Here is a 19,745-nt window from a genome sequence, read left to right on the forward strand (position 1 = left end):
AGCGCAATTATTCCCATTAGGTCACGTTTTCTAACAAGGAAGGCACGAAAGTTAGTAGGCATAAGTGATGTAATTTAGGAAAAAAAGGGTCAAAGATTATGGCCCAGTACCGTGCAAGGCGCAGTCCTGTTAGTTCATTGCGTTCCAACATGAACAACCGCACAAGTTACCTTTGCCATGCAGTTTCTTACTTTGAGATCAATTTTTGTTGCGTCAGAATTTATGAGCAGAAGACTAGCACAGATGGGGATGCTAAAGTAGTCGGAAGGGACACAAGGTGGAACACGATGTTAAGATAGGTGATTCTTTTTCGGGACAGTTTCAGATGTATAGCACGAATACGAATATAACACTAACATTATAAAATTTGTATCTGAACAAGTTTTTGTTTAAAAGTTCACGAAAGAACTCGTATTAAAAAAAGACTCCGTATTAATATATTATACGTATTAATATACTTGGGATGCGCCAATGGGCTTTACCGCAGTTCGTAATCGTTGAGGGTTTTGGAAAGCCTGTTGGACTATACACTGACTTGTTGGGGCAGCCGGTGATCATGTCAGCGTTTTTGTCCTCCATGACAAGTCCAGTTCCAATTCATCTACCCCGGAGTGATGAAACTCGGAGTGTGAAAGTGTAACTCAGTCGGCAACAGCGGACCTTTTACCGACTGCGTGACACCCGCCCTTGAAGTTAGAATTGGTACTCATTCATTAAAATTGATCCTTAGATCAACCATGGAAGTCAGTTTTTTGTGGACCAAAAGAAGACCGAAGAAAGTATTCCTGCCGCTTCAGCGTGCACACTGCTTCACTACTCAGTAAACTGAGCCCTCCCATCTCCGGCATCGGACATTATGGCGACCGATGAGAGGCTATCAAACCTCAGGTTGTGCCTGATTCGAAACCGAGGTGATACGTGCACGACTGGCCATGAAAATTGTTTCAAACTCTTCTCTTACAACGCGAGAAAAATATCCGCCAACCTGCAGGTCCTCCTCGGAGCTGTAGAACACATCAAATTTCACGTAGTGGCTCTGCAAGAGATCAAAAGCAGAAGTGTGGCGTGCGGCAGATAGATGATTGGTACATTCGCGGAAAAAATGCTCCGCCACAAAATGTAGGAAGTGTTGTAATCGATTCTTCCGAGATCTTCTCACCTCGTCCATCAGAAGCACCTAACAGCTCGACTCGTGCGGAAATCGACCACATACAACTGGAGGTGGAGTCTTCCTGATGCCTCGGAAGTACCATCCTTTTGTAGTGGATCTGATCGCCGTCTCCTTCAAGCGAAGGATACGACACAGCCACAGAAAAGCAAGGAACGTCTACTACTGGAAGGAAGAAGTCATAAACAACGATTATATGCTCGAGAAGTCTATGTCCCAAGGTGATTGGTACATCGAGGAGGAGCTCAACGTGGACTCTTCCCTGCTCTTCCTAGGGAGCGCATCTTTGGGTACCCACAGGTCCTGCGACAGCTTATCCTTAGGGGAAATGATTGGCAGCAGCGGCCGTTAATTGCGCTACGCAGCAGCTAACAACATCAGCAGACCACTGCGCGGCGTCTGCTTCATGCCTTGCCTATCAGCAGCCCTCATCCTCTAATAAGGTGTGAAACATGCTTTGTAGGGACACTATGTCTACTGCTGCCTCTGTATGGAGCATTGATCCGTTATGTATAGATAAATATAAAACGATTGCATACGAAGTACTAGAAATAGAAAACAATTGTGTGTTATAAAGGAAATTGAGAAAAACAGGAGATTCGAACAGTTGTTGCATGATGGATTCAAGTCTGCCCATAATGCACACACAGGTCCAGTTCAAAATTTATTCAAAGCGTAAGGTGATGACAATGCTTTCGAATGTGCCGTCAAAGATTCTGTCGAAGAAGTTCTCAAAAACAAAGCGAGGAAGTTTCAGCTTTTTGCATAAGAAAGGATTTTTGGAAACTAGTTCTTTCGGTAATTCATCACGAAGCCAAGGAGTTTTTGAAACATTGATGAATGTTGGATGTTCTATTGTATGCAGAAACAAGCAACTGGTTTTTGATCTGCTGAAAAATACCCATCTTTGGAACCGGCATGGAAGAGTTAAGCCTCATTATTATGATAGAGAATCATGATCATGCTATATAATAACGCGCTTAGTCCGTGTGTGTGTGTGTGTGTGTGTGTGTGTGTGTGTGTGCGCGTGCGTGTGTGTGTGTGTGTGTGTGTGTGTGTGTGTGTGTGTGTGTGTGTGTGTGTGTGTGTGTGTGTGTGTGCGTGTGTGTGTGTGTGCGTGTGTGTGTGTGTGTGTGTGTGTGTGTGTGTGTGTGTGTGTGTGGCGTGTGTGTGTGTGTGTGTGTGTGTGTGTGTGTGCGTGTGTGTGTGCGTGTGTGTGTGTGCGTGTGTGTGTGTGTGTGTGTGTGTGTGTGTGTGTGTGTGTGTGTGTGTGCGTGTGTGTGTGTGTGTGTGTGTGTGTGTGTGTGTGTGTGTGTGCGTGTGTGTGTGTGTGTGTGTGTGTGTGTGTGTGTGTGTGTGTGTGTGTGTGTGTGTGTGTGTGTGTGTGTGTGTGTGTGTGTGTGTGTGTGTGTGTGTGTGTGTGTGTGTGTGTGTGTGTGTGTGTGTGTGTGTGTGTGGTGTGTGTGTCACGAAAATACTCCATAATGATGCAAAAGTCCAAAGCGGTGAGGTGCCGAACCATCGCCATGCACCCGATAGTCGAGCACTCTACCCTACCCCTGTCTGGAATAAACGTATCACAAAATTTCCGACTGCTACAATTGTTAAGCAATAATCATTTCAAAGCTCACTATTTTGGAACGTTGTCAGCTTTATATTTTCTTGTGTTGGTTTGTTCTTAGAGACATTTTCAACGTTTTTGCTTCATTTTCTTCTTTTTTTTTTACGTTCTTTGCTTTCTACCTTGCTGTTCTTGTCTTCTTGTTCTTTGAACCTTTCCGGAAGCCAACTGTATCACGTAATTGCAACACCAGCACAGCGCACGTCTTCACTGACATGGCCATGGCTGAGCTGACTGATCTCAATTAGCCTAAGACATGCATGCTCTGGCTTACCGACATCCACTTTAGTAGACACTTATTCGACTGCATCTCACTGGGTATGCGTACCTAACGACCGCTTCCCATCCACACTCCCCTACCCCCTCCGAGGAGAGGAGGATTACGAGCCTGAGCTGAACGTGCCTCGAAGCCGCGCAAAACAAACTTGGATTTTTGAAAGCCAGCAAGAATTTTTAGAAAGAAGAAGGACTTTAAAGCTAGATCGTAATGCATTCCGCATTGAGTGGTCGGTGACAAACACCCGCTGTAGAAAAGCTTTGCAGGAAAATGTTTCGAAATACAGCTTGAAGAAAAGTCTGGAAACAGCACAAAGAAGAACAAGTCAAAAGAAGTGTTCCAGGGATTTTCGCGAATATAATATTTTGCTGAGAGCCTTACTGAACGAAGACTGGATTCGCACCTCTTATCGCAGTGAAATGAAAAAGTTCTATGTGTGCCTTTTCCGTTTATCAACTCCTTTGTCAAGCCCGATCATCCCTACTGGTGCACTGGTGAAGCTCCACCGCGGATTCTTCCTTCAGAAGTACGAGTTGCTATCAAGAACATGAAACCTGGCATAGACCCCGGGCCTGATTTCCTGTCAGCAGACTTTCTTTTAGGCTGGTCACCATACTCTCTATGTAATTGTATAGGCGTACCTAACGTTCTTTCTTTGAAAACAAAAGATCTTCAGCTAGTGGAACTTCTTGCAGACTGTTCCTGTTCATATGATAGGTAGCCGGGAGGACCTTTGAAATTATCGTCCGATATGCTTGCTGAAGGTCTCATGCAAAGTGTTCTCGAAGACTATCCTGATGGGCATATCGACAACGCTGGATGAAGTCCTTTTTTAAGAACGAACTGGATCCCGTCAGGGTTTCAACTACGCGGAACGCATACAAACTGTGTCAAAGGTTATAAAACTTTCTCAAAGATACAGCATGCTTTTTGTCTAAGCTCCGTCGACTATGAGAAAGTTTTCAAGAACGTTGAACCAACCCAAGATGCTCAGCGCTGGCCGATCAAGGTGTGGGAGCTTCGCATGCGATGAAATTAGCCAATTGCTACTTTCGATGCACTACCACGATACAGTTCCTCTACTGCCTCCTTATCATACCCATTGGAAATGGTGAACGGCCGACATCGTTGTCTTTTCCAACAGAGCCAGTGAAACAGAGACGATGCTCAGGGAATAAAATGAAACAAGGAAGGATAGGATTGCTACTAAACAAAACGGAGGCACAGCTCAAGAAAAGCGTCTACTGCGAGGATGAAGGAATGCAACATGAAGGCTCCCAAATCATGGGAAAGTGGTCATAAGCGCGCCTTCGTTTCATGAATATGGAGAACGACTAGAAGGAAGAACTGAGCAGATGGATAAGAGCAGCGTGTGTACCACTCGCACCAATCGGTGAAGCTACGGACCAACCAATGGACCAATAGGTTCGTCCCTACCTCGACTATTCTTCAAGCGCTCTGTCACGCGGCTGAGAGGTGAGCAGGCACTGCTGACACGTCTAAGAATCTACTTACTACTCACACAGCCGTTGAGAGATGTCTTCTGAAGTTTAACCAGCACACACACCTAGTCGGTCTTCGCAAGTTCGACTTAACAGAAACGTCTCCGCCACCTAGCGGAATATATGGAAATCTAAGCATAGGTGAGGCTGCAACATTATGAGAAGAATCGACGATAGACCGACTAAAAAAACGTTACACTTGATCTCAAAAGATGATAAATGCAGTCGAGAGAGTCCGCCAACGAAATGGGCCAATGTGTTTGCTATGAGGACCAGCTAAGAACTCAGCTGGATACAGCTCAAGTTCAGTTGGGCTAGGTGCATCCTTAAAGAATGTTGAGTTTGAATGTTCCAATCGATAGATGAGATACTTGACCGAAATCAGGTGTAGATTTCGTGTTTCGAGGTTCTCGGAGTGCGTTACCACTTCCACAAAACAAGTCGAAAAAGTTATAACCTCAAAGATCGTCTTTGAAAGCTTACGAAAGAATTCGAATTTCATTCATTTATTAAAGTTAACCTTTCGGTCAACCTTTTTAGACAAAAGATTGTCTTCAAAAGATCACGAAGAAATTCAACTTTTATTCACTAATGCTACCCACAAATCTTCTCCTTCAATTGGCACCACATGTTCTCAATGGGCTGCGTGTGAAATTTCGTTGCGAAACCGACGGAGTTGGCGCCATGGTTTACCTTTTCGTCTCGAGGATGCGCCCGAGATCTTCAAGGTTGTTATAGTCATTTCGCATATCAATTGGGTTTGTTCCATCAGAAACGGCGCACTTTCGAATAATCCCTTCCAGGGTAGCGCCAACGTTGTAGTTGTTGGTATCGTTGATTTCTACCATGGTATTCGCCCAGCTGCTCAACATTATCTGTGTAGAACTTAAACAAGTGCATCTCGAAACCATTGATTCTGAGAATTAATTACCACAATCGTTTTCTTCTTCACCTCGAGCGTTCGAGCCATTTCCTTCACCTTTCCAATAACGCAAACGAAGAAAGATGTAATTCACCAAAAAGATCTTCTGCTCACCGTGTAAAAACTCAGGAGCCCTGAAAGTTGCAACCATGTCCACCATCGCGGTTCGGACACGTTTGGATATTTCATGGTTTCCACAGTTCGGATGATCCTTTCACAATAGTCCCCATTCGGCGAGCTATTCATCTAACTCCTCCGTCATTGCAGACAATAGACACGTTGAAATCAACTTAACATCTCACAGAGACAGGAAATTCGCAGGAAACGCCATAATCTTAAAGAGTTTCCGATGTGAAATTTGCTCTGCGCTCCTCCTATATGCAATTATTTGCGGGAATACTCAAAATTGATTACCCCAAACGCGTCGGGACCTACTCCCCAATAATTTCAAAAATGCATATGGGGTTTTGGGGTTGGGGCCGCGTACACAAATCCGATGGCTACCTGCTCGTGGTGGCTCTGCTTCAACTAAACGCTATCAGACGTTCGGGTGTACGCATTGGGGACGTACGAGCATATAACCTGCACTGTTATATAGCGAAAGATTCCCATACATTGCAAAAAGGTGCTGTCGTCCTCGTCTAGCATATCGCCAAAGAACACGACATGAAAGGTCAACTGCCTGACGAGAGCATGGAATCTTTTGCAACAACAATTCGCTTCGTCACGCTGGACTACCCAACACTTTACAGTGAACTCCACCAACCGTCTTGTCTAGGCTTCTGCAATATCTCGCGCCGTTTGCTGCACTGCAGGGCACTCAAACACAAGCCGGACATCGTTCGTTTCACGTAAAAGTAATGTTCTGCCTTCGTAACTCAGTGAAGTATGTGTCAAAAGTACAGAAGGCTCAATCACAAAGGAAGAGAAGGAACTGTGATACGAAACTATGATAGGTGGGCTAAAAGAACGTTAGAGTGGCAGAGATGAGTTGATCTGTTCGCAGTGGATGAACCAATTGGGATCAGTTACGTCGCACGTTGCACCACATCAGTCAATCTCTCCCGGATACGACTCAAGGATCAAGACCACTGCTTGCGACGTCTAACAGGACGAAGCAAGCAAAATACATGCAGCCGATATGTGAGCGATCGCCGCTACCCGCACTGTTCTTGTCTAGGTTCCACCCTCTTCCACCGAAAGCGCGCATGTTTCTAATTGGATGAGCTGATGAAACACAAACACAAACTTATAAGGAAATGGAGTAATAAAGCATGAAGTCCACAATGGAGAACTTTTTTGTGAAGGAAAGTGCCTGAACGAAAATTATGGGAAAAGGCACCACATTTCTAACAAAGATAAAGTAATAGGATGCAGAATGAAAATGACTAACTGAAGGCGACGAGGAAGGATGCTATGATTATCATGATGTTATGATGTTATTGTGATCCCCATTGACGTTATGAAAAGTCTCGCCTAGTGTATAACTAGTGAGAGATACTCACCCTACCGGTTCCATGTTTCACAAATAATATGTATGAAAGTGAGTGCAACCCACAGAAGAACTTTAAGGCAAAAGTTATTTTGTCAGTACCATGTACTGGTGCATGTAGAATGTTATGTATTTGTTGCATCTTGTTACTGTAGGTAGTCGTTCCATAATGTTGTCTAATTTCGTAACTTTGAATTTGAATTGTACTGGACAGTCATGTGCGCGCCAATCAGATGCGCGGCAGCCACGTGATGTCAAGGGGGAAATCCCTCTAAATGAGGAGCTCGCTCACACACAAGAGTCAGTCGGTCGGTTCGTTAGTTCACAGTGACACCTCGTAGCGGAGACTGGAGACTTGAGGGCAGGGCCGAAGGCAATATTACATTGCGATCGAGACGATATTGTTTGCGAGCATATTTTCCGAAAGTGGGGACGGTTGTAGCCGAATCACTAGTGAGTGAGAGGTCGTCGACAGGAGTAAGAGCTCCCTTGAGATCTCAGCGGAAGGGAGGACCCAAACCTAAGCGTTTGAGAAGGTGGTGTGGCGACAAAGCGATTGGTGCGGTAGTAGCTGCACACAACACAGAGCTGCAGAACCGTTCGGAGTGGTAGCGCTGCATCAGACAAGGCGCCGGAAGGAGAAGCCAAGTGGGCGGGGTTGCATTGGCGTGATTGCCCACTTATACTTTTAACACTCTAAATGTATTTGTGTATTAAGGACAAAAATTAGCCGGCTACCATGTGTATAGTGAAGAGAATGGACAAGGTGTTCTTCTATCATTATTTTCAGGTGGAAATGAAGAGCTGAAGCAACACCGACAGTTTGGGAAATTTCCAAGTCCGCAGTTGCATAAATACGCTGATAATGGTTATTTGATTTCCACAGAGTTTTCCCTTGAGTACCTACCCGGCTAGCAAGAGAAGTGATTTCACCTCGCAGCAGCAAATAACTTCTTCGTAGGTACAACTTCCTTTTCGAAAGGAAATAAACACGTTGGTTCTACGTATTCTTTTATTCGAGTGGAAGTTTGGCTTCAAGTTCTGCTCGTTTTATTCGACAGCCTATCGCTTCGTATAGCTGCACATTGTAGAAGTCGATATCATCGAAAACAGGCGTAATCTAGCGATCCGCACCGTATCCGTAAGATACGACCATGTACCTGTAAAGCAGTTTTAACAATTGCCTGGTCGATTGACATCAAAAATCAGTCGAACAGCAACACAACAATCTAACGCAAATTAAGACAATAAGAAGTAAACGTTTCAAACGAAGTTTGCATGCTGCATGAATAATACATGTGAAATTAGGCGAATATAAATAGGATCTAAAGTACAAATAAAATCAAGCTCTAAACCTTTAGAATTCCGAATCCCCATAAAAACGCATTATTCATTAAGTTTGCGAACAACTCCGTTGTTTACCATCACGCGAATTGGAACGGTGATGCACCCCACGTAGGCGTAGCTGCGGTAGCAAGATGGGCGAAGCGTTCGGTAAGCGCAGCGGAACGATCTGCTGCCCCAACTGACTGTCGCGCAGTTGTCGCCGCGAGCTACTTCTAAGTATATAGGTGCAAAGGTAGTTGATGTTATGGTTTTCTCCTGATACGCAACCTTGTGTAACCTGGACCACCTATCCCTTCCTTGATCTTCAATTCACTAGAGCAAGCGTCAGTAATGCTTCCATTTCATGTCCTACCCAGCATTGTCTAGTGGTTTATACTCTTCAAAGAGACACGAAAACCATCATGTTTTCCTTGGTAGGATTTTCTTTGTGGTAGAAGAGAAAATCAAGCTGTCCGCAGCTTACCACCAGCGCCGGTGAAATACACATGCTCGTAACCAGCCAACGACTACAGAAACCGGCGAACACACGAAGGATTTTTGACATTGCATGATTAAGCGAAGTTAGTGTATGAACACGAACTACAATATATTTGACGCGTAGCAACATCCGCACCACAGGCATTCATCATGCGCTCACAGGTGCCTCAGAAGGCAGCGCGTAGCGATCGATGGCGCTCCGTTTCCGTGGTCAAGATATCGACATGGTTTGTGAGCGCAAATTTGTTCACTACTTTGTCTACTCGTCTACACCTCTCTTAGCGTATTACTGCATGTTGTTTTCTGATTCACCCGTCTTCTTAGCGATGGGTACTCACCAGACGTGACCTCACTGCACTCCAGTTTTCGACGGGCGTTGTTGACCGTTCTGCTCTCTAATTGGCGATAACGTGTTATGCTCTGAAATTAGCCGGTTGTTCTTTTTAATCTAAATAAGCTTACTCAAGCACCTCTTATTCTGAGAGATTCGATTTTGGCATTATATCTCACGAGTCTTACCTAGTAACATCATCCGCACATGATCAAAAAGTGATGTTACTTTTATCTACGGCAGCCTTGCTCGATATCGTTGACTTCGCGTTAGTAGCGAGATTATTCTTTCTGTAGTGTCTACATTCTGTTTACAGTGTGTTTGTTTGTCAGCTTTAGTTTAGTTTAACACATTGATGCAGAGCTTTAGAGCAATTTTCAAAGCTTTCCCAGCTTTCGTGAATAAGAAATCCCAAGAATCTCCATCTTATAGATTCTTGCGAGAAATTCCACGCATGAAATATAATTAGGGAAAGAATGCATTGAATGTATCGGACAGCTTGCCTAAATAAGAGAAAGTATTAGTTTGAAAAAACACCATTAAGTTCATTTCGATGCGTGCAACGACCCTGTCGTTGCATATTGTGGTTATGTGAAATATTAGCTTGTGTATATCTAGGCTGTCGCTTATGTACCCAACAATGTTTGGTATAGTACTCTTTCAATTTTGCAGCACAGAACTGAGACACATACAACACGATTAAGGCAACATACCACGAATCTGACGTGGTGAAGGTTTCCAGGTTGAAATCTAGAGTTAGGTTTGTTGATTGCGGGATCAGGGGTGGTTCCGCTCATTTCACCCTGATCACCATAAGAAATAGCGTGAAAGACGACATTTTTAAGATGATATCAATTGCAACGCACCACATCCATGTGCGATCGGTCGAAAATCAATGATGTCTTCTCAGCAACCTATTCAAGTAAAACCAATGAATAGGTTGCGCTAAGAGGAGCGGAATGTGTGCATAGAGAAGCGTTCTAATAACTTCATAATTACCAAAGTGGTTCTTATACCGTTCCTTACGGTGATCAGATAGAGGTGAGCGGAACCACTCCTGACCCGCTTTTCTACAACCCAATCTCTAGCTTTTCTAACTGATTTCCCACCACGTCAGATTCGTGGTATGTTGCCTTCATGTGGAATGATACGTCTCCGAACTTCACTTCCAGAATCACTACAGATATATGATTAAATTGCTCTACGTTCTATATTGAAGTTGTTGAATTGCTGATGATTCTTCATGATGATGATGATGAGATATTTGCCCAAAAACTCGTAAGAGCGAGTCATTTACATGAACGTCATATTTACTTTACTAAGTTTACTAAGTTGAGATTTTGGTAGCCAGCTATTTTTTTAGTACTTTGTAGGTACAAATACTTGTTTTCATACTATCTTTTGAAAGTGCATTCGCAAAATACTTAATGGAAGCGAGACGAATTTTTTTGAGCGTTACCACGCACACGAAAAAATAGGTCAAAACGACATTAAGCACGGTGCTGTTGCGTAAGGTTGCCCGCAGAGTTCACAGCCGCGCGGGCGGCGGCACCCGCTCGGCCGGCTATTTAGTGGTTATTGAGCGCACGATTGTGGGCGCTCAATAACCATCAAGCGCAGACGCGTGCAGGTGGCGCCCGCTGTGAACTCTGCGGGCATCCTAAGCTCCTACGCTCGAAGCGGCGCGGTTGAGTGCAGCGGTGGACTAGCAGAGGTCCCCACTGGATTATAACCGCTACTCTCCTCCGCGCCGCTTCGAGCGCAGCAGCCTACGCAACTGCACCGTGCTTCATGTCATTTTGACACTATTATAGCTTGGAATTATGGTCGTGATATGACAGTTTGGAGAGCAATAAGCAAGGTAATAGCTATTAAATGCGCTTCAGTACTACTCCTCCTTCACAAGGAGGTGCAGTGCATGGAAGCATCCGCCTAGCGCTTTTTTTTTTACCAAAAATTACCTGAAGCAAATGATATAGAAATATTAATTAGCACATTGGAGAGGACGATCATAGCTGACTTCCAACTCTAACTGCTAGAGTGGTAATCACTTTTTATTATTCAAAAAGTGTATGATACGGTTGTGGTCATGAAAATCCAGTCGGGTTTTTTGCGTCAGATCCAGTATTTCCGCATTGTATAGTCGAGCAAAAAAAAAACACAGCTCGGAGCAGTGCGGTGAAAGGGCATGAATATCGGTGTTGAACTATACCGAGCTTCATGTCTTTTTGAGCTGACTATACCACACACGAGGAATTACGAAGTGCTTCTGAAAGAGAAAAAAAAAGATGTTTACATGATGCTCACCGACGTACATACGTTACAAACGAATGAATCAAATTTACCGCTACCGCGGATAAACAAATAATCCCACTTAATCGTTGTACTTTTTCCGTGAGACTGATCCTATGACTTCTATGTCATGTGCTGCACGGATTACTGTAAATCAGCGTGTGAAAATAGAATATAGGATAAAATATACACGAGTAGAAAAAATTGCTATTCGCTATCGTATGGTTTGGTATTTGTAACTACTTAGCAGAGAGTACCTAGAACTGATTTCTAGCATTCTCTTCACCAGCAGGTTATTGAACTCGTCCCGATCCAATAGCGATATTGCGGCTCCGTTATATGTTAACTACAGCTATGTATGTTACATGCGGTTATATACGGCATATGCCGTACATAACCGCATGTAACAAACATAGCTGTAGTTGCTTGTGTATATAACACAAACAACTACAGCTTAAAAAAATCCGTGCATATTTTATTCAAGAATGTCTATTATTTCGTCTTATCTAGCGGATAATCTAGAACCGGACTAGGATAAGAATGGTTGTACTTCTCAGCTTTTATTCATGTTCAGTCATATTTTTAAATGTTAATTTTGGTTCGCTTGAAGTCGTTTTTTGGAGACATTCACTGTGATGTTTTTACCTTCCTAGAGAGACAAAGTAAGCGCAGGGCATCTTAGCCTTTCGCTAGAAGAACCGTACGTGGACCGTACCGGCACAGGTTGGCCGTGAACGCCGCTCAACCGTCTGCCGGTGATGTACTTGTCTACCTTGTGGCTCTTACTCGCTTTCTTACTCGGTCTCATTCCCAACTCCAAGGTAATTCTTGTTTTCGTCTTCAAAATTCTGCAATGAGATTTGTGTTTAGGCTCGAAGAGCAAGTAAAGGATATGACTCAAGCTTCGTTTACTTATCAGCCAGGAATATAGACACGGGCAAGGAGGTTGAAGTGTGCGCAAATTATCTCCAATATAGACTGAAACGAATCGCTCCAAATGCTGAGAGCGCGGTGAGCTCCTCTTCTGTCCTTTGTAAATAGGTTATTCTGTCCTTAGTCTGTGACTATACCTTATACTTTCGGCGTCGAAAGTGTTCAATCTAGTGAGCAGCCGCAATGCAATGCAACCTTTTCTCTGCTTGTCATGTGTTCCCCCTTCCCTCTGTAGTGCGTTTTTAGTTTTTTGTTTGAAAACCTGGTCAATGGGTTACATGAGCTTAAAATCAAAGGTTGAGTGTAGAGAAAGTTGACATTGTTCACCTTAAAGTTCAGCTCTAAGTTCGTATGGGTGCTTTAAAGATACCGCTCATTTAGATCTCGATCTTTGGTTCTTTTCATTCGTAATTATACTTCTGGATGTAGTTTTTCGAAGATAAAAGAGATAAGTGCGAAAAAGGGAGACAATCCTCACAGATTTTGCAACCATAAGCTTAATAAGAGACCAAGAAGCTATTATATGTGTAAAAAGCTGTCACATTGGGAAAAGTGACGCCTCTTATTTTTCGCTCCGTAGGAGTTCCCACTCTAAGTTAAGAATTATATGTCGATTAGTATAACCCTAGAAAGCAGCGACTTTTACGAGAAACCCTAACCCTAATATCGAAAATTCGCCCGAGCCTTCGCCTAAGGTTATTTCAAGCTGCTGTTGAAGCTCTCACTCCCCGAACAACTTTTAAAAAAAAACGTCTGCAAAACCTTTATTTATGTTACGGTATACCTCTGAGAATGAATGAATGCGTTTGAGTTCATGAAGCATATGTAATCTAAAGAAAACTGGTAAAATATGCTTGGGGAGGAGGAACTCAGTGGCGCCCTTATTTCTCGAAGTAAGTGGAAGAGAAAAAAGTAAGTTAGAGGTCCGGGAAATAAGGGCGCCCTCTGAGTGTCCCCCGTTTTCACTAGGAAAAACTTTGTCTTTATTGATTTTAATGATCAGTGGCAGCAGAAAAACAAACCGAAATCGTTTGCAAACCGTTTTATTTTTTTCTTAAATCTGAAATAACAGTTTTAATATAAATGTTAAACAACATAGTTCTACACTCATAATAAGTTTGAAGGAAACAAATTAATTTTCCAATACGGGGATATTCGATTTTTAAATGTTCATTCTCTTGTTGGTTTATGGTGGTAGTTGTACTATTCATTCAGATTATTGAGCAACCATCCAGTTTAATGTGCATTGTTATGATGGTTTTCATCTCTTCTATTTTGTCACATATCCCGTAAAAGATTACCAATTACCAACGTGATTAATAATATAAGATTACCAGTGCGCAACTTGTCCTAGATACCTGGACTGTTAAATCTTTTCAGCAATTGATTCTCTTTTAGAATCCTGTCGGACTCTCTTTTTGGAGAAACCGCTTCAATGAAACTAGGATATGTCCACTTCCGTCTGACTCAGAAAGGTCGTTGCGATACAATGGGACCGCAGTGCCACTTTTGTACCGTATTGAAGACGATGGAACACCGTGTACACGAAGATTCACAGAAGGTGGTTCCTCCTTCAAAAACGCGACACAGTTCCAGGTAGGATATTTGAATTCCAACCAGATAGACAAATATGAAGGGTTTTATGATAAGAAATACAATAGATCCAGTCTTTTTCTCTGGATGCACATGATAAAGAAGAGCGGCTCGAGATACGGCTCCAGTCTTCCCTAGCGGGTGTGCTAATACCGCAGAATAGGTCATAGCATTTGCCAGATGTTTTCGTCAAGTCCAACGAAGTACAAGCGCATAGGTCTAGCAAAATAATATTCACGAGTAGCATGCATGCTTTCCTATCAAGTAATTCACTAAGTCGGATTTAATGGAAAATTGTTCTCGCTTTAGTCGTTTGTGTTTCTTCTACTGTTCTCCTTTTCCTACGGTGTACTAAACTGTCAGCTCCCTTTTCAGTTTCTCTCATCTGAACTTCAATCAAAATGTCAAGAAAGTTGGTTTAGGTAGATCAGTTGAAGTTGTATGGCGCTGCTAACGCTATCCTTTTGGTAGAAAAAGGGAAACCGTTCATTACAAGATGGCACGACTATCTGGTTAGTATTTTGTTTTTCTTGTTTTGCTATTGTGTCACGTTAAAACTCTTTCCCCAAGTGCTGAGACAGTGTTTGGTACTTTGGTTCACTCGTGCATGATTTGTGATGTTATGCGTGAATTTAATCTTGATCTTCTGTGTTTTTGCTGTGCGGTTTTGTGGCCGGATAGTGATTAGATAAAGTGGAATTGTGACCTTAATCTTACTTTTTCAGTTCTCCGATTTCTACGATCCATACGTTAATGCATCAGATGCCATCGAAACTTTTTTCTTGTACGCTCATGTCTTTCAGACCAAGATCTTGGTTTGTTACTTTGTCGATTGTAGTTATGATTGTACAAGATTTGCTATTTTTATTTTTCTTTACAATCGGTGAACTATCATAACTGTTGCAGAGTCTAGCCGAATATTCTAATATTTCTCGGCTTCAACTGAAGTTTCACAGACCACCTCCTTATCCTATTGATCTGTCAATGATAGTGATGTGGCTTCTTGCAGTTGGATGTGTAACTGGAGGAGGTGTCTGGGCATTTGTCCGCCACAGGTGTGCTGCTGTCTTTAAAAGCAACAACTACTTACCGTAATGCCAGTTCAGAAGTGCGAGTTTCAACCTCGAATGTATATATAATATTCTGTTAAAATGAAAAGAAAGGAGAAGAGAAAGAGAGAGTGGAGAGACAGTGAGTGATCAGAGCCTGGGATTTTATCCGCTTCCTCAACAATCCCGCCAAAAGCCTTTCTTCCACAATCGCCCCAATTTTCACAACATGTGAAGGACTATTAAACTATTATGAATGTAAAGTTGTTTTTTAAGCTCTAGAAATATCAGGCCTTCTCTGAAAAAAAAAATCTCGGAAATAAAAAGGGACAAATGAGGCTCTCGTGGAATTTTCTGACGGGAAATTAAGTTACGAAAACAAGATAGCAGAAATCAGCCGTAATATCGTATAAATTAAATTCATGAGAACCGAACTACGACATTCGAAAAAAAAACTGCGAAAACTACAATTTTTAATGATTTTCGCTTCTCTGATTTGACGGTTAAAGCAACTAATACTCATGATCAACATTAACTTCCATCAATCATTGATTCCAAAGGTTGATTTTTGGTTTTTGTTCATCCAATTTATAAACGGTGATTTTCTAGTGATTGAGATGCCCAGCTGTAAAAGTTTCGAACAAATAAATTGACTTTACTATACTGTCAACTTTTCTCTATTTTTCTTATTACATTATTATTGTTATTGCTCGCTTATTACGATAACAATTGTTCGAGAAAATGTATAATTTGAGTGGAGTTAAAACAAAGAGAGAGGTCGCTTCTGTCTCGTTCTGGCATCGTCTGGAATATATTGTCAAGCGATTTGGGGTAGAAGAATAATATTGAGATTGCAGAGTTGGTAAGGACAAAGTGACTGCTGTGACAACTTCATCATCGTGCTCTCCTCAGCCTTCCTCAGAGGACTCAAATACCGATAGACGGAAAAAATGCATAGCATTTTATTCAAATTTCCTCGCTATTGCTATTCTTATGGTTATACTAGTTGGAATCTTAATGATTGGTTTCTTCTTCCGGCCTATCCTTGGTGAATTGAACAATTCCTCTCAACATTTATTTTATTGTGTCATTCACTGCTCTTTCCCACAACTGTTTTTAGTTGCGTTCTTTAACGTTATGTTAGTCGCCTTTGGCTCGATTAGCGTGTATGGATGCGCAATGGCTCTCCTCTCTAATTGCAGTATAAGTGAATGCTGTTCAAAACGACTGTGCACAGGAATTCAGCTCCGCAAGTGTCAAATAATGCATGTCTCTCTCATTATTTCTCAAATTGCTTCATGTTTTAGGATGGTTCCCTCAAGGAAGACCGAATATTTTGCAACTGATCACATTCACTTTATCTTTCACACTCTGTTTGACATGGTTTTTATATCGACGTTCACCTTATGCATTTGTTCTTCTAGACTTCATCAATATCACTCTGTGTCTTCATATACTGAAGTCTCTGCGGTTACCTAATGTGATGGTAAGTACATTTTATTTTTCTTCATACTAACACATTCTACATATTATACGTGGAGTTACGAATTTAGCGCATCCAATAGAGCGCGCTCTACAGTAACTATCACATAATTGTAAGATTTCATCCTTGCGCCGAACTAAGGAAGTATCACTGCAATGGAGTGTGCGATCATTACCAGTATCCTTAGCATACCGATCTTTCTACATTTAAACAACCTAACCGGAAGAACTAGTCGGATGTGTCGTACGCGTAGTGAGGCTATATACTAATTAGTGTATTTTGTAACTTTACGTTTGAATAGTGAAACTCGTCTCGTAAGTAACATTTATCCAAACAACTTTCTTTCCAACCTAATTTCGACGATGAAGGGTTAAAGAAGCGTTCTTACTATCAGCACACATAAAGCTATAAAACCAATTTTCAGAGAGACGTAAAGAAAAGTTTTGTAATTAACAGGACTACTGCACACTCACTCAAACTAAAGAAAGTGTGCCGGGTCTATCTCGTAGGTGTGATTTTGAGTGTTTCAAACATTATCGAGCAAAACATGCGAAGATAGATTTCCCATGTAATTCTTAATGCAGAATTTGTAGCCTTGTTCTTGCTTTCCATGCACTTTCTCTGCGCTAGAAAGTCAATATTTTGTACATTTCGTTCAAATTTAGGTTAAGACGAGGACTCATGCGCAGGCTACTAACGCATACCCAATTAAACGTGTGACTGATAATTCTGGACATATATTCTTGTACCCTACGAAAGAGTTACCGCGAAAAGATGGAAAGGCCGACCTATCCTCCTGTTGCAAGAGACTGCTTAACTGCGCTCTTATTTCTGGAAGTCAATAACTGAGTTAGTCGGCGCCCTAAAACCTAAGCATTAATCTTAGAGGATCTGTGATATGTAAGCTAAAGTTACTAAGACAAAAAAGCTAGGTGAAGGTTGAGTGCCAATCCCTCTCCCCCCACTACATTTTTCCCCAAACCGCCAGAAGAAAGAAACAATCAGAGTAGCATCATCGTGATTGTGGGCATATAAAAAATTCGCTTCCTCAGATCAGGGTTACTCACCTTCACGTGATTTTTACTTGTGAACTTACAGTGGATCACGGTGCTAATGGTCTGTATGTTCATTTACGATGCAGTGATGGTCTTTGTCACGCCGTATCTAACAAGCAGTGGTTGTTCTGTAATGTTAGAAGTGGCAACAGGTATCGGATGCTCATCAGATGGAAACGATGGATATCCAATACCGCCAATCGACGCAGCTCTGCCAGAAAAAGTAGTTTTCGCTAAGCATCATTTATTTGTTTTCAAGCACTTCCCATTATTCGCAGTTCCCTATGCTGATGCAAGTGCCGCGCTTCGATCCAATGATATCATGCGTCGATTTGACAATCGAGAAAACTTTCCAGATGACGATATTGGGGCTTGGAGATATTATTATACCAGGTATGGTGAACCCAAAAAGTACTATGTAACCAATCGCAGATAGATTATTGAAATTTAGGATATCTGGTCACACACTGTTTCACTATGAGCGGCTTCAGTGAGCGGTCTCGCATAACATATGGCGTTTTGTGTTCGTTAGGTGCGTTCTCGTTTTCTTTTTCACTGAAATTTTGAGCGTTTGGTGCTCAAAATTTCAATTTCTAAATTCCGCACTTAAAAGGAATGCAAATTCCAAAGAAACAATTCATTTGGAAAACAAAAATCCCTTGTATTAGTTTGTTACTCCACTTTTTCAGGATACGGTGTAGGCCTTATTGTGACTTTCATCGCATTGTCCCTCATGAGCATGGCTCAGCCAGCACTTATATATCTAGTGCCATGTACACTTTTTCCAATATTTGTGATGGCTTATATAAAAGGTCATTTTCGACTCATGTGGCACGGAACGGATGATTTAACTGACTCAACCGCCAGTCTGCGGCCCAATTCTGTGAGTATCCAAACACCACAACATCTATTTCTTATCGAACGTTACTGAATTATAAAACTGGTGAATTCAAAACTATATGATAGATGGGTTACGAGGCGAAAGAAGGTACGAGAAATTGTCCTCAAGTTCCAACAGTTTCCGCTGGAATGGCTACAGCTAACAAAACTTGACTAACAGAACCTCTGCGGTCCAAAACCATGTGTAAACCACATAGCGTAACCATCTTTTCTGTCTGCCAGCTGATGACTATTCACAAAAAAAATTTCTTTAGCCGAAATTATCTAGTGGAACCGCACGCATACTGTATGATCAATAACAAATGATGGGCTCTAAAATTATGTGAATTCACCATATTTTTCTAAAAGTGCTCCTTAAAATCCTTAGGTAGATTCCGGTGCATCTACTACGACATTGGTGCTACATTCCTCCTAACACATTTGCTCTGTGTGTATAGTATATATTTGTTTAAACCTTTTCAAAGTTGATCGTTGCAGCGAATCAGACGCATATCAAGTCGAGTGACCTGATTATGTTACTGATCGGAATTTTATCGTTGAAATAAAATACAAGGAATGTGTAGAATATAGAATTTCCATATTTGAATTAAATTTGAGCCTAGAAAACTTCAGGAAAATATTAGTAGTAATAGAATGGGATACTATCAAAGAGGTTATGAAATCGTTCTTTTGTTTGTCCTCTATTTTAAATAGCTTCAAAGCAAGGATGTTGATGCTTTTTAGAGGTTTTTTTTGCATTTGCTTAGTGGTGGATCTGTCAAAGACGTAGTTTGGAATCGCTTCTTCATCATGACATGAAATGTTGTAAGTGCGTAGACTTTGACAGATCCACCACTAAGCAAATGAAAAAAAAAATCTAAAAAAAGCATCAACACCTTTGTTTTGAAGCTATTTGGATTCAACAATAGCCAACCGTAATACCTTTAACCCCTTTAGTGGAGAAGATCCGTAGGTTATAAGTGCGGCAGAAATTGTGTGTGTGCAACGTGATTTAGTCCAGTTTTAGAGTGGACACTCCTTAGTTTAACTTTAAGGATTTGTTTCAGGGCGAAGAAGCGGGGCATGACGATGAAAGTTCAACCGAAGAATCGGAGGCGTTCCGTCAAGCATAATAGGATATGTATTGGTAGCTTTATACCACGATTCTATCCGAATTTCATTACGGTTATTGTCGCTGTATTTTTCTCATTGTCAAGACTTTCAATTTCCATCTTCTTCACTGCTACCAAGATTGAGTGCAACTTATCATGATCATGCAATTCACAGTTGGACAAATATGATTTAACTGCAGTACTGCGACTGG

General features: G+C 41.8%; 2 protein-coding genes across 3 annotated transcripts in view; one reads left to right on the forward strand and one right to left on the reverse strand.

Moving 5' to 3' along the window:
* Positions 1–1,017, reverse strand: part of RB195_006673 (uncharacterized protein) — a gene marked incomplete at both ends in the record, with an annotated part of 13,377 nt that extends 12,360 nt beyond the window's left edge. For both annotated transcript variants that reach the window (XM_064179890.1, XM_064179889.1), the window contains one exon: positions 986–1,017. In XM_064179890.1, the coding sequence (XP_064036807.1) occupies positions 986–1,017 (32 nt within the window). The remainder of the gene's footprint in view (positions 1–985) is intronic.
* Positions 1,018–12,187: 11,170 nt separating this feature from the next.
* On the forward strand, positions 12,188–19,554 carry RB195_006674 (uncharacterized protein; the record flags this gene model as incomplete). Its single annotated transcript, XM_064179891.1, has 14 exons — positions 12,188–12,250; positions 12,300–12,440; positions 13,761–13,958; positions 14,378–14,467; positions 14,681–14,770; positions 14,862–15,010; positions 15,862–16,052; positions 16,125–16,253; positions 16,312–16,490; positions 17,586–17,765; positions 17,821–17,935; positions 17,994–18,074; positions 18,232–18,425; positions 19,489–19,554. The coding sequence occupies 14 exons, from the start codon at positions 12,188–12,190 to the stop codon at positions 19,552–19,554; spliced, it is 1,866 nt and encodes a 621-aa protein (XP_064036809.1).
* Between the last annotated feature and the right edge of the window lie 191 nt (positions 19,555–19,745).

This window comes from Necator americanus, chromosome I (genome assembly GCF_031761385.1).
Source record: "Necator americanus strain Aroian chromosome I, whole genome shotgun sequence".
Lineage (NCBI taxonomy): Eukaryota > Metazoa > Nematoda > Chromadorea > Rhabditida > Ancylostomatidae > Necator > Necator americanus.